Consider the following 25,008-nt stretch of genomic DNA (forward strand, 5'->3'; position numbering starts at 1 on the left):
ATTCTTTCTTTTTATAAAGAAATTATTTCTTTATAAAGCTGAAATCTTAAAAAAATCTTTTGGATGTATCTCTGAAGGACAAGTACAATCTCTGGTTTTGGGCAAGAAATGCCTTCCCTGTACCAATACTGTGTACTATAGTAAGCTGATTAACAGCAGAAGCATTATATTTTTGATAAAATAACTTGAATGCCTAGAGATTTTCTGAGCATTAGCTGCATAATTGAAGAAATAAATACATGATAAATTTAAAAATGAGACATTTCAGGTTAATTTATAACATATATACATATTTGTATACTAAAACAAATAATTTAAAGTAATTATATAACTCAATTCTATAATTTTCATGTTTATCATAATGTGCAAGGCACAAGTTTAACTTTTTAAAAACTCTAGTTTATATTATTTTTCATTGCTTCCAAAGTTAAGAGAATTGCAAGACACAAAATACTCACCATGGAAATCATGGTAAATAAGTATTGTGTACAAACAGAAATATTTTATTATTTTGGAGAAAGATAAATTTATCTTTGGGCATGATAGCATTTCTATACAGAACATTTCTGTTCAGTTAAACATAAATTTGGTATGTTAGTTAAAAGTAAATGAGCTCATTCAAAAATAACAGCAATATCTAAGGTCAGCCAAGTTAATAACAATCTAAAATGTGAAAATGGTAATAATACATATATTGATGAGAGAAAGCAAGACACCCTGAATGTAGAAAAACATATTACTACTGCCTATAAGCCTATTTTATCATAAAAAAGTGAAGTAAAGTGTTCTCATGTCTAGAAAAGTATTTTTTTTGTCATTACTGGAAACAGAAAGAAGAAAAGATTAAATATCCCAATTTCCTCAAGAATATTAGAGACGAATACAATACTGAACAATAAAGATATATTATTAAATATGCACACATAGAAACATATAAGAGGCAAATGATTTGAGGATATGTTGAGTATTTTATTAAATATTTATAATTTTCATTGTTATTTAATTTTTACCTCAAAACGTAACAGAAACAAAATCAAAAACAGGCAGGATTACGTACCCAGCAACAATTAACGTGTAGCAAATTAATACATCTTTAAAATATATATTTACAAAATCCTGAGAGATAATATAATTACCACCTTCCATCTATAAAATTATTTTACTAATTAAATAGTTTCCATTTTCAGTGGATATTAAAGTTTAGCAAAGTTTTGTCACTTGCAAGAAATTCAAGTTATTCCACCAAGGTATTGGCCCTATATTTTCCCTTCCCAGGTCCTCAAAGATTTCATAAAAAAACAAACATTTTAAAGATGTATCTCTAAACATTCGATTTATGTATTGTTATTACACTACATGAGTAAATGCGATGAGGCATGGTGCTCACACTATAATGTCTCAGTGGTGTGTTCAACAGTTTCACTGATCAACTTTGAACAATTCATTAGCCTTCCTTTTGCTTTGCTAGCTTTACACGTATAGTGGTATGAGTATAGTGCAAATTCCTCATATACACTGCTGCCTGCCGCCCTTAGCTGTCACTTCATAAGGTCAGTCCAAATCACATAGTCAGAGGTGGCAGACAGGGGACTGATTAATCCTCCCAAAACATACATAGTCTAACAGAACAAGAGGTGTGCACATTTTCAGGCATAAATACTATCTGCCTCAGTCACTACTGATGATGTGACGTCTAACAGTCATTAAAAAATTACTAGAAACACAAAAAGCAAGAAAAATAAGGCCCACTGTCAAGAAAGCAATTAATAGAGTCAAACTCAGAAATGACACAGATGTTGGAACTATCAGATAGGGAATTTAAAATATGTTAAAAACTATAGTAGAAAATATGGACAACATGCATGAAAAGCTGGAGAAATTTCAGCAGACAGATGGAAACCATAAGAGTCAAATGGGAGTCCTGTGGCAGAGAAGGACGGGATGTGCTGTGGGGTCTTGGGCCAGGACGGACAAGTGGGCAGGAAGAAGGCGACTTTGGAGCAGCACTTGGAGTACACAATGAAGAATCCGTCCATTGTTGAGGTCCTATGCATAGATTCAAAGGGACTTAATCTGGGCTGCCATGGGACCCCGTCAGATGAGCATGCTGGGCTGATATATGTTCTAGCCCAGCAAGCAGTTAAGCTAACCTCTGACCCCACTTAATATTTCTGTGGTGTGTCTCGAATCAGATAATGGGAATATTATTATCCAGAACACAATGGCATCACACTGACAGTGCACAAAATGGCTCCTTGATGTTTCATATCAGTTCTCCAACAGCTTGTCATAGGGACTTGATTCTAACTATATTAATTATCCTAAAGAGCTATTAAATTCCAGTAGTTAGGCCATTCATTTAATGTGCATTGGGCATTTTTTAATGGATTTTAGAGTAAGCTGTTTTTTGACACTCAATGGACTGACATCAAAATATCAGTAAGAAAGGATAATGTCGTTTTCTTTTGCAGGGAAAGATTCACTCTGAGCTAACATCTGTGGCCAATCTTCCTCTTTTTTTTTTTCCTCACCAAACCCCAGTACATGGCTGTATATCCTAGTTGTAAGTCATTCTAGTTCTTTCTATGTGAACCACCGCCACAGCATGGCAACTGACAGACAGGGGGTGTGGTTCCACGACCTGGAAGCAATCTCAGGCCACCAGAGCGGTGAGCACTGAACTTTAACCACTAGGCCATCAGGGCTGGCTCCAAAGGATAATGTTTTGAAGCAGCAGGTCTAGGTTACTTTGTATACAGAATTTTGTTATGTTCAATAAATCCAGTTGAATGGGGAAAAAAAGAGTCAAATGGAAATGCTAGAAATAACAAAGTAGAATATGGCAAAATGTTAGTTAGAAAATTAGCTTGAAGTCAGTTTATGGCGATCTTAACTGCTTAGTTAGGGGTTTAGAAAGAGTTCAATTTTCAATGAGAGTGACCAAAAGCTTCTGAACAAAGCTAATTTTTAAGTAATGAATTTAGAAGATGAATTCAGTAGTAGTGTATGAAATGAATTAGAGTAAGAAAAAGCTGACTTGTAGTAATAGGGGTGAAACAGAGAAGAAAATATGGATGAGAAACAATATAAATAACAATGTACAAAATATACAATACACAGAATTATACAAACAGATTGTTAGGGTTAGAAGGATCTCAGAAGTCATATAATCTAATCTCTTTCATTTTAGAAATAAGCAAACTAAGGCTCACAAGACACTCGGACAATGTGACACAATTAGATATTTTCTGAGCTGGAACTTGAATTGAGTTTTCTTGATTCTAAAGCCTGTTAACTTCACTGAACTGTGAATTCTTCGACAGCAGGGATGGTTTTTTTTCACTCAATAATATTTGATAAACCACCTTATGAATTAAATGTAGAAATCAATAGACCAAAGAAAAACCCTGAAATTCCCAGCCTCCAAAATGAAATGATGATCTATTAACAGAAATAGAAGAATTCTTGGGAGGAACGATAGTAATTTCAGGTTTGGACTTAAATTTGTGAAGTGTTGCAAGAATATTCTTGTACAGATGTCAATTAGACAGAGAAATCTGGCCTTCAAAGGATAGAGTTATACTGGAGATATAGTTTGAGAAGTAATTGTATAGTATTAATAGTTCACTATCCATTGATTCATTCATTCTTTCAATACTATTTATCGTGTTCATATTATGTGGCAGGCACTATACTAGGTATTAGAAGTTTTGCTCAAAGCCACAGAGATGACAGGACATAGGACAACATATGGTCAAAAAGTTGAGGACATGAGAAATGGAAAAAAGTGAAGGAGACAGAAGAGCAGTCAAGAGGTAGAGTGAGAATCAGGATAGTACTGCATTAGAGAAGCTAAAAAAAGAAGTGATTAATAATGGCCGATGCAAAGAGGCAACAAGGATAAACATGTATAAAAGATTTGACAAATAATAACCATGGAGAAAGTTGTTTAAAATAAAGTGCCAGAGAAGAGGTCAAACTGTAGAGGGTTAAAGCTTAGGAGCTGATGAAGGAGTGTAGAAAGCTATGTAAAAATACAGACTCAAGAAACATGACTAAGTGAGAGAGAGAGAGAGAAATGAGTCATTTTCAAGGTAGCTTGAAGGTATGGCAGAATAGAAAGAAGGTATTATTAAGGAGACTTCAACAGTAATTTGAGGAGAAACAAAATCATTAAAGTGAGAGAGATTGAAATGCCAGAGAAACAATAAATAATTAATGGAGGAAAATTCCAGAGAAATTAAGGGATATTGCAGTCAGAAACATAAATAGAAGATTAGCTGTGATGGAGAAGAAAATACTTGTAAGAGGGAAGGAGAAGACTGGTAACAAAGCAAAGAAATTAAGGTAAAAAGGAGAGTAGTTCAGGAAGTGTGTTACTTGGATTTGAACCCATTTATTAAGGGTTCTCAGTACTACTTCCCAGATAGGGCGTGTATAAGAAAACAGTCTACACGCCACACAGGAATCTCATCCTCTCGTGACTCGACTAGATTTGTCAGAATCCTTTCTCTAATCAGGATCCTATTCATGGCCCCAGATACCTTGAGAAAAGACCATTCACTGCCTCTCTTCAAACTCCATGGCATCCCCCAGCACTACGACAGACCCAGGTCAGACCCTTCCCAGAAGCTTATGCAGATCTAGCACCAAAACAGTTCCCACTTCTGGCACCAAAACAACCTGGGATAAACTTAGCATATTTGAGGTAAATCACTTCTATTCAAACATCTTATCTTTGTAATTCTTAGTTATCAAGCAAAGGGCAAGCTCAAATGCCTCCTGACTGACGTCTTCTTCTCTCTAAATTCTTCATCTCCTGTACTCTCTTCTGTACCAATTTAATCTCCTCTAGCTGTATTTTCAAGAATCCTTATCCATTGTTAGCAAACTTCCTTATATTGTCAACCTTTCTGCAGAATGGTTTCTGCACATCCCTACCTTAAATAACATTTAGTTCAACCTTGTAGACTCTGCTTCCACTGTAGCTCTCATCTGTAGAAGCTACTTATTCTTTCACATTTCATAGGCCATGGACTCAAGAGAGGTTGGCTCCCTAGAGACACTCATTACTCTCCCACCACAATGTGCATGTCCTTATTTCTATTAAGCATATCACTTGGCTGTAATATCCATTATTAATTCAGGTTGCTAATATCTATTCAACTTCCAATCACTATCCCTTAGGCATTGGTAACTTTGGGAATTGGTTGAAGGCCATCTTCTTTACCCTAATTCTTACGGTAAGGCTAGGAGATTTCAACGCACATGCAGAAAATTATAACTGAACAATAATCTTGAACTACAACCCCTTCATAACTTCAATGATCCTCACTTTTCCTGCATCAGCACCCCCTTTCTGGGGAAATACCGTGGATCTTAGAATCCAATGAAATAGTCAAACTCAGAAATAGAAAATCAGAATATCTCTGGTGATTACAATCGTTAATTCTGTCAGGTATCTCATAATTTCGCTACTACTTTACTTGATCTTCATTTGATACTTTTCCTTCTTTGGTCTCACTAATTCCTGCCCATATATATCACCCTCTTAGCCTTTTTTCCTTCCTTATCCATTCTATACTCTATGATTGATCATCTGAACCATTCCCATACCAACACTCAGATTCCTTTTTAACACAAATCTTCCAAACATCCATCAGAACCTAAAACTGGTCCAATGCCATAAGCTGATTTCTCTACATCTAGGCAACTGGGTATTGCTTAAGCAAAGCAGACATTCATACAGGTTGATACATTGCAAATTCATGGTTTCCAACTTCTGCTATGCTGGTATCACCAACAATCTTTTTACTTATACTTAATCAGCTCCCATCACTTTTTACCAAACAACTATTTTAAACTTTCTCATTTTTAATCAGATATCATATTCAACCTCCAGGCCTGCACCTTCAGAAATTTGTCTCAAAAACAACTGCTATAATCTCAATTACAGCACCAACAAAATTGAGATTCTCAATCATAATTACCTTCAATTTAACATCCTTTTTCTTAAAAATTTACTTAGTTCCAACTCTGTCATCTGTTTTCTTCCTGTCTTGATGGTAAATAAGAGCTTCTTTCTGTTTACAAACTCCATCTGTGTGTTTAGCCCAATCCCTTGTCCTAAGACCTTCCAGTCATCCTCTCTTTTTTCTGTATTTTCAAGCTATCTTTTCCTAAAAGATCCTTTCCTCCAGCCTATAAACACACGATGTATTTCTTATTCTAAAAGAAAGTAACCTACTTTGATATCATATAGCCCTATCCAATATCTCTCCTCTACACTCTTTTGCTGTATTTATTTTCTTATTCCTGAGTCACACCTCAGGCCACCACAATATGCTTTTTTTCCCTCAGCACCCTTCTGAAATCACCCTATCTAAAATCACCATTGACTCCTCACTCGACAAATCTAATGGGCATTTTTTACTTATTATTTATACTGTTGACATTATTTCTTCCTTCTTAAAACTCTCTATTCTTTTAGCTCTATTCTTACTCCTCTCATGCTTCCTTCTCTATGTCTTTCAGAAGCTTCTTTTCCTCTGTCTACCACTTAAATGTTAATCTTTCCCAGGGCAGAGGAAAACTCCTTGGTCCTCATTTCATGGGTTGTTTCTCTGGTTCATTTCGCTTTCATTTTTGTGGCCACTTCCCATTAGTGGGGAATTTACTCCCAGATTGCTCTATGGTGCCTAAACTTCTTCTGTAAGCTTTAAAATTATTCATTTTACTCCTTGCTAGAGGTTTCCCCTTAGCCCTCTCAGTAATTCCAAAACTGAACTTGTCTCTCACCTAACCGACTCCTCCCTTAACAACCCCCCCCACCTTTGTTAAGGTACCACATGCATCCAGTTACCCAAGCTATAAGACTAGAAGTATTTCTTGACTCTTTGCTCCCCCTCAACTTCCAAATCCTATTATTTACCAAGTATTATTGATTTTAACTGATTAAGTGTCTCATCTTCTCTGTATCTCTCTCTATCCACTACCTTACTTAGTTCAGGCCCTCAAAGACCTGCTGTCCTAGACCAAGGCAAATACGTGCTTTTTTTTTCTCACATAATTTTCTCTCAAAGCAATCATCCACATCTTTAGAGTAATTATTCTAGAGTGAATAAATATATTATAAACTGTAATTAAAACTCTTCAAAGTACCTCTATCACTTGGATCATAAGTTAGATCTAAGTTCCTTAACAGAGCATACAAGGTCATTCGTAATTAGGACCATCTCTATCATTCCAGATTCATTTCCTGCTACTCCCTACCTTGTGGATAATGCCCCAACAGTACTAAAACATGGTGTTTATTATTATTTTAGCGAATTTGCTCATACATTTCTTTAAAATTCCACTGACATCCTACCTTACCTTCATATAAAACTAAATAATTCCCATTCCTCCTTTAAGATATAGCCCAGTTGTTGTCTCCTCCGTGACATTTTTACATAAAAGTCCACCAACCATGCTGTCCACCATCAATGTCAGTGATTCCTTAATATCCTGTGTGTGGCTTTAAGTAGAGATAAATATTAGGAAAAACGTATGGTAAGGTGGCAAATTTTTAAATATAAAAGGTATATTTATTAAAATAAAGGATATATCTTAATAAAGGAATATTAATAAATGCTAACATGATATCCATTCTAAATATTTTTGTCTAAATGTTGACTATGTTTTAAAATACACAATGAATCAGGGATAACTTTGTAATGGTCAGTATAAACTAGCCAGAAGAAAAAGAGTTTTGATTCCTAATATTAGCTAATATTCGTCTTCTGAAGTAATATAAAATAACTTAAGCAAATATTATATAAGCCTCTATTCACTTGTTCCAAAGAGAGAGACTCATAATGTTTCATTTTACAGCCTTGGGGTAGAGACCAATGATTCTGATTCTTCACACTCAGGATGCTATGTTGAGTTTACCACATTCATTCCATTCAGAAAATTCCAGATTTCATATAGCCAAACTATGGCCCACTTGGAGCTATTAACACATATTTATTCCCAGAAGGGAAATTCTCAGACCATGACAGTAAATGCCACCTTGAAATCTGGGCTGGGAAACTGGACACTTAGAGAGTTGGTGTCACTTTCTTTTTTTTTTTCCCCCACAACCCTCAATAAGGAGGTCACTTTTCCTCTAAGTGTTGAGTTATTTTGACTCAAGAACAATGTAGCAAGGGACCTGAGGATATTTCTGAGAATGCATTCAACCTCTGGATATGTAAGTATATAAAGAAAAGTGGAGACTAATCAGGAAAGGTAAAGGGGTCAAGAGAGTAGAGTTCTCTATTGAGATAAAAGAACTAGTGAGGTAGAAGTAACTCAATGAAAGAATAAGAAAGAACTATGTGCAGTTCTGGTCCAAGAGTGGAGTATTTGAATTAAGATTTCAAAGGTAGAACAATTTCAAATGATGATAAGATTCCGAGTATGGCCATGGGAGTGACTGAAGCAGAATCAGGGGTGAATTTCACTAACTCCAATTTGAGACAGTCAAGGAAGTAAGCGGGTGCTGAATAGATCATTCAGGTGAATGCTAACATCATTCAGGCTGATGGCAGGAATTGTGATGAAGAGGAAGACTAGAGCCAGCTGCTAAAATCTTGACTGAATTAAATGGCATAACCAAGAGACCAACAGATGATATCAACATGGAAGGGTAATGAGTGGTTGTGCTCAGTTGTATTACATATGAAGGTACAGTGGTTAAATTAATGACAAGAAGCATAACCACGTTATGGTAATAAATAAAGGAGAATGGACAGATGACTAGACAAGCTTTTATATCTTCAACAATCCTAGAATCTCATGGTGGATTGAGGTGGGGGTTAGAGGGAATGAGTAACTCAGAAAGTTAGCAAAGTGAAAACAAATGATCAGTCACTTAAAAAAAAGCAAAGGAAGAGAAAGTTAAACTGAAAATTCAGCACAGCATTTACTACCTCTGTGGAAGAGGCATATGGATGCAAGAGGCTTGGAGCCTACAGGTAGATGCAAGGTATATAACCATATGTTCTGGTTCTCAGTTTGGGTAGTAGATTCATGGGTGTTCATTTTATTATTATGCTTTGAAATGCATATACATAATTTTGTATGTATCAAAGTGATAATGAGAAAAGATAACATTTTAAAATGCATCTCAAGAACTTCTTCCGTACAAAATCTACTCTACTCAATTTTTCTAGGAGTTGGTATATGCTAGACTAACAAATTTGAATCATTTAAGTGATGTCAAATCTTACAGTAAGATATTTGATAACTGATTTTCCTGTGTTTTACTTTAATATAAACATCAATGATGTTGTGTTTCCTGACCACAAACCAAATCATGGCACCAAATCATAGGCAGTTCAGAAATGTACTCTTCAGAATAGGCCAGCTAGGCTGAGATTGAGAATTTGGGTAAGTGTATGAAATTGAAAACCAACCTAGAGCTGATCAAGAACTATCTACATTCATTTATTGAAAGAATAAATAATATGAAGCAGACAATCTACTTATTGATAACTAAGACTAAGAAAAATACAGAGTATTAAAAAACTAATGTGATTTTAACTTACACTGAAATGAAGAGATACCAGGGTAAGTAGAATAAGCCTATAATCAGGAATGGGTCTCATTCACATCAACCACCTTAAGAAAGGTCTTAGCCAATTATAAGGCCAGTTACATAATTACTTTTTCACATTTTTGCAAGGTAAATGTATAATCACTGCAACCAAAAAATAGTCCTAATGTAATACACAGCAATAGTAAAAATAAAAGACATAACAAAAAAGTAAGAATTATTAGTATTGAAGCAAAATAACAGAAAAGACTGAGAAAATGCAAAAGAATATTAAATATAGCAATAACTACTATCATATAATAAACTAGAAGGAACTAAATTTCAATTATATTTACTAAAAGATATCACAAAACTTTTGAATTATTAGGAATTTATTGTTGATGTTCTCTCTTACATTTCCTTCCACATTTATCTACATGAATCCAATCCTTAGGAATTTGTCTGTTTCATTTTTTTTCTAAACTCTTTTATTCTCAACTCTTAGTTAACTAAATTAATAGGATAAAAGTGGTCACATATAACCCAAATCACTTTGAAACAATAGTCAGAGTGAGTACAGGACACAATTCCTTACCTATACTAGCTGAAACCACCACCACATTATCACTGCCTTTCTCTTCTCTGCCTACAGGGCCTCAAAATGCTGTCACTGAACTGGCTCAAATCTCTAATGCTAAATATAGCCTCGAGAAACTGCAAACTTGAGAGATCTTCTTTCCCTTCTCTTTCTAGTTAATCGTCCTTTCTGTTAAATGCCAAGTTATTGATATTCCCCTTCACTATAAGGGGAATGGTGGTAGAAATGAACAAGGATTTTTCCAGAGACCCAGTATTCTCCATGGATCCAGGATCATCTACTATGACCAAGGAGTAGATCACAGTCACCTTTCACAAGGTAACCATAAGCCGAACAGTTCAGCCTGAGTACTTCAAAGACTGACTCCTGGACTGTGGAAGGAAGTGGGTCGTTAAGCTATGTATAAATCAACCGGTACTGTTTAAATATCTAATTAGGAACTCCACTGAGGAAGGTGGGCAGTAAACTGCAATTAATTTTTTAAAATACTGTTTTTCTATCTTTATAGGTAATCAAGAGTTAACTGTAATTTCTGGTGAACTAAATTTTTAGAATCATCAAAGAGGTGATCCTAGCAAATTAAAGGGAAGCCATATTTTTGACATCCTACTACAATTAAAGTTTTTAAATATGCTTTATTTTCTACTATTTTATAAGGATAATATTTCTATATTTCATTAATAACCATATATGTATATATAAAAAACAGAAATAGAAGTGAATTATATCATATCAATAGACAGGCACATGCAATTCTATGAACAGACTCAATTGTAAGAAAAATATACCTGCCATCCCTGTGATGGTGTTCAATGGTCTGACTGTTTCTGGAGCGAGGTAGAGTAAGAAAATGACTGCAAGCATGGCAGAAACAAGAATATAAATGAGACTCAAGAAAGAAATGAAAAAGGAATAGTTTAATTTTAAAATGTGAGATTCAAAAGAGATAAGCAGATAGTAAGCAAAGCAAATGAAAATCATTACTGGAAAGCTTGTTCTTTCCTCCCAAGGTCCATTGCAATATGGCAGTGCTAAAGGTTAAAATAGTGTAAGTATTCTAAAATAAAACAACAAAAATATAACAAATTGAGATTTAAACAAATCATATTTCAAAAAAATCTTATCACTCAAACATCTTCAGCACCATCTATAAAATGTTATACAATATAGACACTTTCCCATTTTTCAGGTGGAAAGATAAGAAGAGAAAAACAATAAAATAACCAGAAAGTTCAAGAAGAAAATAATAAAAAAGGTAACTTGTAAAACTTATTATACTTAGGAGATTTTATAAGGTAATTATTTCTTTTTCAATCATTAAGAATTAAAAATAACTAAAAGGGCTTTAAGAATTCCATTTAGCAAGGGACAAACTGATTCAAATTATTTTTACTTGATTATTAATTCTATTTATTAAATTTATTGAATGCTATTCATTTTTCCATTTACTATGTTTATTATATGTTTACTACATGCTATTGGCTCTGCTCATTTCATGCGTCATGACTGCCATAAGCCATCAAAGGAGCACACCCATCTGTAGTTGATTCTCTTCTTTCCATTGCACTAAATTAAAATTTTCTATTTCCTTAAAACTCTTCATATTATAACACTTAATTTTGGCAGATGATTATCATGTTTCATCAAAAAATGGAAACCAACCTTGAACTCTCTCAACTTCCATACTTCTACCTTTAAATATAGAGAAATATGTATTTTTATCTTCACTTGTCCTTTTCATTTGCACCAAAGGAAGAAATTCCTCTACTTGTAATCCTGCTTCCCACATGACCTTACTTCACTCATTATTGTCTCATGCCATCCCTTCCTCAACTGCACTTAATCCTAAAAATAAAACCTTTACTGACCTTGCCTTCCTCTCAAGCCATTGTATCTCTGACTTCCCTTTCATCATAAAACATCTTAAAAGACATATTTACAATTCTTGCCACCACTTTCTGATTTTTCGTTCATGCTTTAAGCTTATTGTAATTTGACTTCTACCTCTACCATTCTGTGAGGCTATCTTGTCAATGTTATCTGTGGAATCCTAAAAAAATCCTTTAATCTCCTCTTGATCTTCATCATACTACAATTATCTATGGTATTAGACACTGATTTTCAGCCTCTATTTCTTCACACTCTCTCCTCCACTGGTTTCTGAAAAACTATTCTCTTTGGCTATTAAAAACAGTCTTTATTTAACCTTAACTATGTGCCAATTACTCCATTAAAGCTTTGTCTACTTTATCTCATTTAGTTGTCACAACAACTCTTTGAGGTAGGTTCTAGTATTCCCACAGGTGGAGAAACTGAGGCTGTGACTGTTTGCCCACAGCCATATTGTAAGTAGCAGGAATGATTTTCAAACTTTGGCCTTTCTTAATCCACAGTTCAGGCTCTTAAGATTTAGACATATGGCCTGGCCTCCCACCTATCTAGCTGCTTCTTTATCTGTTTCATTTACTGGATTCCTTTTCTCTGTATTCCTTAGGGCAGTGCTTTCCCAAGATTTGTTCCTGGACCTTCTTTATATTCCAATACATTCTTTTTGGATAATACTATTTGTTTTTATAGTGTAAATTCTCATTTTGCTTTAGTCTTGATTTTTATTTGTGTTTCACAGCATAATTCCATCCGCCTCTGGGCTCTCTGCATGGCTGCTTGAGTGTCATGTAGACACTTCAGAAAAACACACGTTAACTGCGCGGCTTGAGCAAGATACTTGCCTTTTGGGACATCTGGTGCTACATTTGTAAAATGAGGGGGCTGGAGCAGTAGTTAAACTTTCTTTTTGAGCAGAAGACCCATTTGTTTTATCAAACCAAATTTATGTAAAACTAATATATAGGAATCCAATAATATTAGAATGACTCTGGCTAAAGTCTCTCTTCAGATCCTAGGACTCCATAATCTCTAAAGGCCCTTCCAGTTTCAAAAATAACGCTTTAATCCCCCTTTGTAACTTAATATAATACCTCAGCTATTCCTCTTCTTGTAATCCCAGTTTCAATGAAAGATTTAAATATTTACTTAATAAACCAAGTTTTTAAATCTCAGAATTTAATTTCTCCATTTTACTTATTTTCCACATTCAATTGATTTAAAAACTCTGCTGGTTCTATGCCTAAATAACTCAGACTTATCCCTTCTTTTCCTTTTATCCTGCCACTATCTTTAATCGGGCTTACCATGTCTAATGAAATAACCTTTTATTAGGTCTCCCTTTCTTCAGGTCCCAACCCTCTCCTGATCCAATCCATTCTCCACCCTCTCTACAGAAGTATATTTGCAAATTATGCTTCTGATCATGTAGGTACCTTGCTCAAAATCCTTCAGTGGGTTCTCATACCAAAAAACAAGCACATGTTCCTTAAAATGGCATGCAAATTAAGTTCTAAACTACTTTCAATCTTCATCTCTTATCACTTCCCATCTCCCATACCACAACTTTTTATGTAGGTATACCGGACTACCTAAGATTCTTTAAGTATATCCCATACTTTCCTGACTCCAAGACTTTGTCCACCCTCATCACTCTGCCAAGCATGCCCATCATCGCCTTCTGACATCACTTTATTGCCTTTCAAAATTCAACTCAATCTTTAAAGTCCAACTTCTCTCTGAAGCTTTTTCCAATAGACCCATGCAAGTAATTTTTTCTCCAATCTGTTCCAATAATATTATGCTTATGCCTCACAGTCTTCTACATTTTATAATTAACCGCTATATATTATTAGCTGTTATAATTAGTTGGATCATCTGTTTATCTAGACGAGGATAATATCTACTTTAAATTTTTGTGAACAATGGCTGACCCACTCAATAAATGCATTTTGGATTAAGTTAAAAAGTAAAAACAGAATTACACTACTTTCATGGTGAACCTACTTTCCAAAGAGATCAGTGGTTCACATAATCATAGAAACATTCTAGAAATGTAAACAGAAGAATATAAACCTATGTAGTAGAAGAAAATAAGGAAAATAGTATCCAAAAAAGGCATTCCTGGCTTTACAATGAGTAGAAATAATACCCAAACGTTGTGATGTTGGGATTTGTTGCATTAGAAAGGAAAAGATTTTCTCTGAAAATTACTTAAGAGTAACAAAAATGTGTAAACTTGAAAGCTTGTTAAAATTTTCCAATTCATATAATGTAAATATATAATCATCCAATTTCTAATATTTTCCTTGAAGAGCCTTATAATTAATTTTGTCTCTACAAAGCCAAAGAAAACATTAAGCAAGAATCACCTTCATCAAGCAGAAGTTTGTTTTATTTCTCTCTTTGTGATAGTTAATTTTGGTGTCAACTAGCCAAGGGGTGCCCACATTAAATGTTATTTCTGGCTGTGAAGGTGTTTCCGGATGAGATTAGCATTTGAATCACTGGACTCAGTAGCTTGCCCTCCTCAACGTGAGCGGGCACCTGGTGATGGCCTGAAGAGAACAAAAATATGAAGAAGGAGGAATTTCTCCCTTTTTTCCTGCTTCTCTTTTGAGCTGGACATCTCATATCTCTCTGGCCATGAGACTGGAATGTACACTATGGGCTCCCCTGGTTCTCAGGCCTTCGGACTCAGACTGAATTACACCACCATTTCATGGATCTCCAGCTTACAAACAGCAGATTTAAGACTTTTCAGCCTCCATCTATCTATCTATCTATCTATCTATCTATCTATCTATCTATCTATCTATCTACCTACCTACCTACCTACCTACCTACCTGTCTATTTATCCTACTGGTTTGGTTTCTCTGGAAAATCTTGACCATATACTTTTTTATGGTCGTGTTATACTTCTTAACCTAATCTGGTCATGTTCCCCTCGAGATTCTGTTGCAAATTATAAAAATGCATCTATGAATATTACACAAAATTAACCATACTGTTTTAGTAAGTCTCCTAAAATCCACCCAAGATCCAGAGACGCTCCAAGGTCCTTTGCTGCATCCACTTGGTACAACTTAAAAACATTTTGTTTATACTTCTCCGTTAAACCATGTTTACTTTTCTTCCAAAATTAATGGACATTATAAAATCTAAGCAATAAATAATGTCTTGAAATACATCAGGAATTAAACAAAGTTATATTAAAAATTGCATTTAATCCAATCTGCTTGAAATTTTTTAAAAAATTAAGCAGAGTAGTAATTCACTGTAAAACAGAAAATAGAAAACCAAAAAACTTTACAAAATTTTAAAAAGTGAAAAAAATGAAGTGACAAATTCTAAAATCATCATAAAAAATATCACTATTCAAAGAACTGAACTGGATTACTGATGCAATTTCTAGACACACTTTGATTCTTATTAATATAATCTTTAAAGACAGAACAAAATTATATTTGTAATGAATTATCCTTCCATTATATTAAATTAGCTTGAATGCCTCCTTTTAGGAACCACCATACACACAAAAAAGACTACAAAAAAGGTGAGACAAAATATCTCATCCTTAAGCAACCTGCAGTTTTTGAAAGCTAAGTTTCCAACAATATCAACTTAATACAAAACTTTCTGCTCTGTCTTTAATATTGTTAATGTTTTGCTACTTTATAGTTCCTAAAATGTACTCAGTATGACTTAACTATGTTAAAATATATTCCTGAAATGTAATAAATAAAATGTTGTATTATTTTCGTAAAGTGAAGTCTCTTTTTTCATTTACTTTCTCCATATTCAAACTTTCAGATATGTTTTTCCCTCATAGTTGATAACTGAAAAGACCAAAAGAACTATACATATGGGTATATTTGACACTTACTGGTAACTGGTTGCCTGATAAAGAAGAGAGAAATGGCATAAGTGTGTGAAGTAACCCAGGGATCCATTTAATAGGGCATTTTTCTTTCTAAAATATAAATTTATTAGTTGAATGCACAGAAGAAAGAAGTTTATGAAGTAATATATCTTTACCAGTGTTAATTACATTTTTTTCTTATTATGCTAAAAGTATACTCCATGGAATTAAGTGCACCCAGTATATTTTGGTCTCTAGGATAGACATAAAAATGTACACTATGGGATATCTCTGACATGTTACAGAAATATTATCTAGTACTCTATACTTATTCTAATAGTAAATTAACTCATGTAAACAAATAAACTCTTGAAACGATTTCTAATACTAAAGCCACATGGTTTGCCCCAGGAAAATTACGTTCCTAGTTGTAGTAGTTACCAGGATTTCCCAGAGAAACGATGGTACAAAAAGTAGGAGAGAGAGAAAGAAAGATAAAAGATGTCCGTTAAAAGTCATCATTTTAGCTTAATATCCCTGCATCCAAGTTTCTAAACGACTTGTAAAGAACTTATTTTCTTTTCAAAACAGAAGATGATTTTGACTAATGACAATAGAGTGAGATGTGCAGAGAAATAAAGACCCAATCAAATCTTGATATATAGTTCTTTTACATTACCTATAAGAAAAGGATATGAATACTATATCTCCTTCTTACACCACTTAAATTTAACCAGGTACTAGAAATTAATGTCAAATAGCATCACTTCTCCCCCAATGTGGCGAATGTAAAAACCATTATCTTCATGCACAACTTTCCAATATGTCCCCAAGTCCTTCACCCTTTCTGTTGTACATGTGTGTTCTGCCTCTCTATCTTTGCTCTTGTTCTTGCCCGAATAAACATGCTGTTTTTTCAAGGTCTAACTCATGTCCTACATTCTCTATATAGCTTTTAAAGAAACACTTGAATTGACTGATTTCTCTTTTTTCGGCTTTACTGATAGGCACATTAAAACGTAAATTACTTGTAAGTCAAAAGATCTTTTTAAAATGTTATGAGTAAGGCACAATTTGAGTACATACTATGCAACTGGAGGCACAGTGTCCTTTTATCTACACAAAAACCCTTTAAAGCTGGTACTAATATTCTAATTTTGTACATAAAGAAATCAAGTGTCAAAGAGGTTTAATCTTCCCAAAGATACGTGGCTAGTAACTAGTAAAAAGCCTCAATTCAAACTTAATGCCATTTGGTTCCAAATCCTATGAAAAAGAGCATATATAATACTGTTCTGGTCCAGTGTTGTGTACCACTCAAAATACCTAAATTTTACTTACTATCTCAAGGGAAATTCTCTTTTAAGCTTTTTAATCAACAGTATTATTGATTCAATAAAATGCTGTTCATAAAAATTCACTGTAAGAGTTCTAGAGTATTCTTATCTTCTAAATAGTACATAAAATTGCAATGCCTTCACACACATTCTAATACTAAAACTCTTTTAGAATATTAGAATAAAACAGAAATTTAGGACTCACTTGTTTAATAATGTGATAGACTACCTACGTAGATAATACTGTACTTCTTGATTTTTGATTCCTCGTGTTAATAAATAATGATTACACAGATAACTCAAAAATAATATATTAGAAATGGCTTTATAGTCCTATTTAATTGAAATTCTATTTTATTTATTTCAAAAAGGATTCAAAACAGCTCACAATTAAGAGTAATTATGATCTGATAATCTACAACACTCTAAAAGAGTAATGAAACCACATGGGTCAATTTTCCCCAAAACTTTTGAATCACTTGAACTTTTTGGCTAAATTAAAAGAGCCATAAAGTTATAAAATAAACAAGAAAAATATAATGACATTTCAATTATGACTATATTAGCTGTTACCAAGGATTAGTCAACAAGGATTTAACAGCAAATTTTTTGTCATTAACCCCAGCGCCATTTGCCTTAAAATATTGATAAATATGTTTGATATAAGATTATTCTTGTTCTTGAGTATAATTCTGCAGGTTAATTTTATTCTATTATTCTCTGCAAGATTTAGACCTTATTGTTCTCAGAAAAAATATCAACTCTGTTTTTCATTAAAAGAAAAACTCTACATAAACTTAAAGGAGTTAAAGTTATTCCAGACTTTTCTCTCTCACCATTTCCTTAAAAAATCTTAAATGAACAAGGAATTTATGAATTGCTTTATAAATCATTTCTAGAAATGATCAAACTCATTAAAACTCTATTAGGTAACAAAAGTACTCATTCACCTACCCTAATATGACTCCTGCCAACTCCTAATCATGACAATATAGTTATCTTTCTTTTATTATTATTGCACTTGATAAGCATCAATTTCTATAGGTGGCATGCCTATAATTACGTCTAAAGAGACAGATCACTATGAAAAAGTCAAACAAAAAGAAATAAAATACTACATTAACTTTCATTCAACACAAATAAAGATATTAATTTAATAACTTCCTATTTCTTCTTAGATCTCGGACACAAAAGCCAATATTTGTTTGACAGTATTGAAGACTAAGATATTCCTTATTTTTTCTTTTGGAAAAGTGTTCTCAAACACAATGAAATTATAAGCACAAAGTGAGTATAACTCTAGATTTAGACAAAACAATTAAATTTATAAATATTGACAGCAACTTCTCATTTCAACTGATTTAAAAGCCCCCAAGTGTTTTTACTAAAATTGGTTTACGATGCATACAAAGAGACTTCTGAGTTCCCTTATTTTATCATAATATTCTCTGAATAGTGCATTAAGCTTTCTTTCCTAATTCTTATCTCAAACCCATTTGATAGTTGGGGGGAAATATAATAGCATTTTTCATTTTATATATAACCAAACCATAAATTAGAGGGTTAATCAATTTGCTTAACTTAAAAAAAATTCGTAATAATCAATGTATACATTGAAATATACCATGTTATTTCCAAGTATGTCACATTTAATGGAGCAAATTCAGAGAATTCTTCCAAATACAGAAATCAACAAGCATGACTCTTTAAGATGCTTAAAACGTTTACTGAAAGCCATGAGGAAAAACCTCTTCATGAATTAGTTTTTGTGTTTGTTTCCAAAACAAACTAGACTTGTCTCAATATTATATAAAAAGTAACATTGATTTCCCTAATGAATTTATCTCATGAAAATATTTTTATACATAATGATTGGTTATGATAACTGGTTTGATGTAGCAAACGACCAAAATTGCAAGAGCAAGATGATTTTATTTTTTTTCTTACCAAAGAAAGGTTGCTTTGTTTGTTTTCTTTTTCTTTTAATGATGTGGTGGTCATAAGAATGAATGTAGGTATTGTAAAGGAAACATAAGGTTTTAGAAACTAAGATAAGAAATACCCAAGTTCAGGATGAAAACATTTTATGGTAACATCTTCTTCCTGAAGGCAGTGATTAGAATAAGGTCTAATAGTATTTATCATATTTACCTGTCCCTATCTGGAGAATAACGGTCATCCACGACACGATGTCTATCTATTCGGCTAATTGTATTATAATGTCCGGTAGTAGACCGTGTCCCTCGAAGTCCCTGTTCCACATTCCGACTGAAATAGGAAGATCCATTAAATATCTTAATAAACCATAATCATATACTACACTAAGAAATGAGTTTATTAATGAAGATTGTATAAAAAGACAAAAACCACTGTAATGTCAAGTCCAAGTTTTTTGTTTTATTTTAACTAACTGCACCTCTGCAATGGTATAAATTACAACTTGAGCTTGACAGCGAAGTTAGGAAATTGCTGCAAAACAGAGATACGACATAAAATTATGCTAATATCAATGGGGACATCAATCCAAAACTATTAATGGGTGACTCCCAACTCTCTAGTAGTGATACTTAATGATATATGAAATACAGGAGGAGGAATAGTTTTGTGTGGAGAAAATGAGCTCAGCGTGTTGCTTATAGACAATATATTGGTGGATCTTGTTTTAGGGATAATGATTGTGACTTGTTTTTTAAAATCTAAACTGAAGTCTTGATAATTGACCAATGATGGTTTTTTTTTTTTTTGGCTACCATTCTTGACCCAAGTTGTCTACTTACATATTTTTCATGATAGAATAAACCTTTTATGTAAGCTCCTGTTATTGTGGGCTTTCTCTTATGTGCACCTGAATCTAATCTAAAACCTATGCCCATTTTCTATTGGTGTACTCAAATATTCTTTCCCTGATAAAAGTCAAGCATTCCTTTTTTTTTTAATGAGGAAGGGCTTAATTTATTAAAGTTACAAATTCAAAATCCAGCTCTCTCTTAAACTTTAAATTTCAGATTTCAAATCTTATTAGTCTATTGATAGGTCTACCACATTTAAGCAATTACTCTTTAGAAGACTTTTAATAATTTTAGTCCCATTTACAAACTTAAGTTAATTCAACATCTTCAAACATTTCAAAGTGTATTTATAAACTTAACATTTTAGATTTTCTTTTTAATTACTTCAATTGTCTAAATTAAGTAAATACTTTTTAAGTGCTTAATATCCTTACAAATTAAGTTAAGTTTATAAATATAATAAATCTTAAGTCCTCTTAGATGGTCCAAATACCATGTATAAAATTAAGATTACAATTAAAAATTCTAAATATAAAACTAACTCAATTATTCATTTAAAATAGGCATTATAAGACTATCATTCTAACAGTTCCGATTTTCTTAAACACTGCCAGTCTGCAGTATGTGAATTATGCACATATTTCTTGTTAGAAAACATATTATTTCCATGGCTCTTACTCCATTAAGCCTTTCTGTACTTAACTGGATTGATCAGTTTTCCACTAGACATAAGACCCGGAGCTGCAGATTTTCTGAGCCGTTCTTCCCACCACTCATGCTTTCCTTTTCATTCTTTGCATGATTGTTCATAATTTTAAAGTCCCAACAGATGTTTATTTTTCCTACTTTTTTTTTTTGTTGTTGTTGAGGAGATCAGCCCTCTGCTAACATCCGCCAATCCTCCTCTTTTTTTGCCGAGGAAGACGGCCCTGGGCTAACATCCGTGCCCATCCTCCTCCACTTTATATGGGACGCCGCCACAGCATGGCTTGCCAAAGCAGTGCGTCGGTGCGCGCCCGGGATCCGAACCAGCGAACCCCGGGCCGCCGCAGCGGAGCGCGCGCACCCAACCGCTTGCGCCACCGGGCCGGCCCCCCTACTTTTTAAATTATCAACATCTATATCATTCATGAGTATAATTAGTTGATTCTAACTAGATCTGCTCAATACTGATATGTGATTGAAAGCTGGATCTTCTTTATGATTTTTATTTCTTACAATAAAATAATATATAGGTCATCCAAAGTTACAAAGTAGCCTATATTTCATATTACTTTCATTAGATAAGTTATTGAATAGCATCTTTGTTTTTCCTTAAGTAACTTTTTTCCACAAGAATTTATTATTTTTAGAGATTATTAATGATACTTTGTGATTAATAGGCTTATAATACCATCCTACAAATAAAATATATACGCTATCTTACCTTTGTGGAGGAGGGACACTGGGTGACCATGATCTAGTCCTTCCTATAACATCTACTCGGTGAGGAGACCCTGATGGTGAACAATGGTTTGATGACATTACTTCTTCTGGCACTGATAACGTTGAGCTTTGAAGATCTCGACCATTGTGTCGATAATCTAAAGGCGAAAAGATTAAGATTATAGTTATCTACACACTGTCTTTTTGTATTTTGTACTTTACTGAAAAACATAAAATGATGAAGTTGAAAGGCTCTGAATATATTAAATGTAAAGCATAATTAATAAAGCATAATACCAAGACAAAATAATACATTGTAAACACTTAAATTAAAAAGAAATGACAAATACTCAAATATTTAGATAGCTACCACGTCCAAGGCACTGTGCTAGGTGGAGTACACTTTTATATAGAGTTAATTATCTTCAATAAAAGACTCAAGTTCGTTCTAAAAGATTTTCATCTCTTCATTGACCTAGAAGAGCTTCAAATATTTCTCAACAATTATAAATATTTAGAATGATTAACCTTCAAAAAGTTCCTAAAAGTCTATAGTTATTTCTTTAAGAGATAAACAATATTAGAAGGCACTCAATACCATTTGATATACCTATGTAAGCTGCTTTTCTTATAGTATTTGATAGGGCTGACATACAATAGAAGACTGAGAATAAAAATACGACAAATTGGAGGCGGGGAAATAGCCCAACAATTTGACACACTTAGACAAAGTGTATTAGAAGTGGTCTTACCTAAATGAGTCCTAGAAAACAAGTGATATTTGACAGAGGGGGAGAAAAGTAGAAGGAATTTTAAGTTGGTAGCAAAACAGCAGTTCAGTGTAGGGCAGCAGTAGGGGAATAAGCAGTAAAGGTAAGTTTGATCCAAGTTGTATACATTTAAACGTCATGAGGTTTGTAATGGAAAGAACCTGAAAATTTCTGAGCAGAAAGTGATATTACCACCACTATTATCTTCATCATGCTCATCATGGCTACTATTAACCGACCTTTCACTATGTGCTAGGAACTCTGTTAGGCACTTTACACAGTGTTCTGCTACAACACTGTTTCAGAAGTAACTCAGAAAAATTATTGGTTCATATGTGATTTTCCGCAACATGTTGACATTTTGCAGTATCATCTTAGGTTAGGTTTCTTAGAAATAGAGCAAAAGACAAAGATTAGGGTGCACAAGGATAATTGAAGGAGTGCTCTCAGGAGAAAGGAATTAGAAGAGCATAATACGGCATGAGAAGAAACTAAGCAAGAATGTGACCTCAGCCCAATCCTACTGGAGTCTCTGGAACTTGAATTGCACCAGAGTTGCTCCAACTTTGAGGAAAGGGTCCTGGACTTTTGTATCCCTATGTTAGCCAGTCACTGGCTGAAGACTGCCAGTGGGAAGTAGGTGAGGTGCTTAACTTCCTGATGACACAGGTGATTTCCATTTGTCTAAGGCCAATTCTCTGAAGAAGAGGGCAGTTGTGAGATGTTAGCAACCAACATTCACGGTATCTGGGGACGGGTAAACCAGCTGAGGTAAAGGGGATATGGGTAGGGCACCAACTATCAAATGATAGCAGTTGAATGCAAAGTACACTAACACAGCTGGATGCAGCAAGCCAGAAAAATACAGAACCGTTCGTGATGCTCATTCATCCATGTTCTTCCTCTTGGCTCACTTTCATCACAAACTCTATCTTAGAGGTACTCATTGCGTGAGTTCTTCTGGTGTTTGTGAATATTTCTCTTGACATCATAACTTTGCAGACTTATCCTCCTTTCCATCTAGATATATACCTTCTTTTTTTTTTTAAGTCTTACATTTAATATTTTTTATTGCTTAAAATTTAACATGACTTTTTAATTGTGCTTGTATTTTTATTTTTAGTGTTCTGATTACAAAGCTACATGGGTTTTGAATGGTCTTCTAACCCGGTTTTCCAAGACACCCCGTTGTTTTTTAGTCCATGTTTTTGCAGAGCACAAGGTTTTTTCAGGAATACATAGATGATGTAATAGAAACACTTCTGCAAAGAAGATATTATTATCCCCATTTTACTTTTGAGGAATCTGAAATTTACATTAAATGTCAAATACTAGGGCTGATATTTAAAATAAGATCTATCTGACTTGAATGCGCTCGCTATGTTCTAATACTACATTCTGCTCTCATGATCGAAACAGTAATTTAGGAAGATGAAGCTGACAGCAGTGTACAATTCAAACTAAAGGTTAGAGAGATTGCAGTGAGATTAATTGCTCTTATAAAACTTAGAACAGACTACACCGAAAGAATCAATACATTCACTCATTCAACTAATATTTATGAGTGTATGTGCATGCTAGATATTACTCTATGTGTTGCAGTGAGTAAAACAAACAAAAAGCCTTACCCTTGTGGAGCTTAAATTCTAGTTGAAGAGTGATAGAGACAATAAAAAGCCCAAAAAATAATTATATGATATGTTTGAAGGTGATTAGGTGCTATGGGGAAAACAGAACAAGGTAAGGGAGATCGAAATGCCTGAGTGCGTGTGACATGTTCACAGAACAGCAACGACAATAGGGTGCTCGGAGTTGAGCAAGTGATGAAGACAAGAGATCAGAGAGATTTGGAGGAAGGGGGGAGATCATGTAGGGCCTTGTATTGTAAAGATTTCTGGCATTTAATCTGAGTGACTTTAACCCATTGGAGGATTTTGAGCAGAAATGGACATGATCTATCTTTTCCTTAAACAGGATCACTACAGTTGCTATGCTGAGCATAAATTAAAAGGAGACAGGGCAATAAAGTCAGGCAAGAGATAAAAGTAGTTTTAACTAGGGTGATAGCAATGGAGATGATGGGAAGTAGTCAGATACCAATAGATTTTGAAAGTAGAGCCACTAGAATGATTTTGTGAAAGATTTGATGTTAGACATAAAAGAAAAAGACAAGAACAAATCTAAAATTTTAATTCAAGTAAAGAAAAGAATAGAGTTGCTATCAAAAGACACGGTTTGGTGGGAAGGATCAGGAGTTCATTTTTGGGCACCTTAAGTTGATGATTTCTATTATATTTCCAAGTGGAGATGTCTAAGAAGGCAGTAGAAAATAAAAATTTAGGGTACAAATAAGTGCTCTTGACTGGACATTTGGGAGTTTTAGCATATAGAGGCTATTTAAAGGCATGGGACTTTAAACAGATGAGCTCACTAGGGGAGTGAGTGTAGATAAAGAAAAAGTCCAAAGATGGAGTCTGGGGGCACTTTAATATGAATCAATAACATGTTGTAATTAGATACAGGAACAAAAAAGGGGAAGAAATAAATGAGTCAACTTTTGATTAGCCCATTAGGAAGTTAAGAGTATACTACAAAGAGTAAGAGAAATTGAGCAAGGTTTACCAGTTTGGAAAGAGGAAGATAGCAATATTTTCAGGCATGTAGGCAAACAGTTACATATGCGGAAAAGAATCTTAGGAAAGGCATTATAACTATTGATAAAGATTTCAGAGTCATTTATAAAAAGAACATTATTGAAATTCAAGGTAAGAATATATACAGAG

At 33.9% G+C, this 25,008-nt stretch overlaps 1 protein-coding gene and 1 pseudogene across 8 annotated transcripts in view; one reads left to right on the forward strand and one right to left on the reverse strand.

The window, feature by feature from the left end:
* Positions 1 to 25,008, reverse strand: part of RIMS2 (regulating synaptic membrane exocytosis 2) — a 617,446-nt gene that overhangs the window by 214,414 nt on the left and 378,024 nt on the right. For all 8 annotated transcript variants that reach the window (XM_087447558.1, XM_014788104.2, XM_087447555.1 and 5 more), the window contains 2 exons: positions 21,457 to 21,613; positions 19,393 to 19,509 (listed from right to left, as the gene is read on the reverse strand). In XM_087447558.1, the coding sequence (XP_087303684.1) occupies positions 19,393 to 19,509; positions 21,457 to 21,613 (274 nt within the window). The remainder of the gene's footprint in view (positions 1 to 19,392; positions 19,510 to 21,456; positions 21,614 to 25,008) is intronic.
* On the forward strand, positions 1,942 to 2,259 carry LOC147914002 (ragulator complex protein LAMTOR5 pseudogene; annotated as a pseudogene).

This window comes from Ceratotherium simum, chromosome 23 (genome assembly GCF_057802395.1).
Source record: "Ceratotherium simum simum isolate JZ-2026a chromosome 23, ASM5780239v1, whole genome shotgun sequence".
NCBI classification, from domain to species: Eukaryota; Metazoa; Chordata; class Mammalia; order Perissodactyla; family Rhinocerotidae; genus Ceratotherium; species Ceratotherium simum.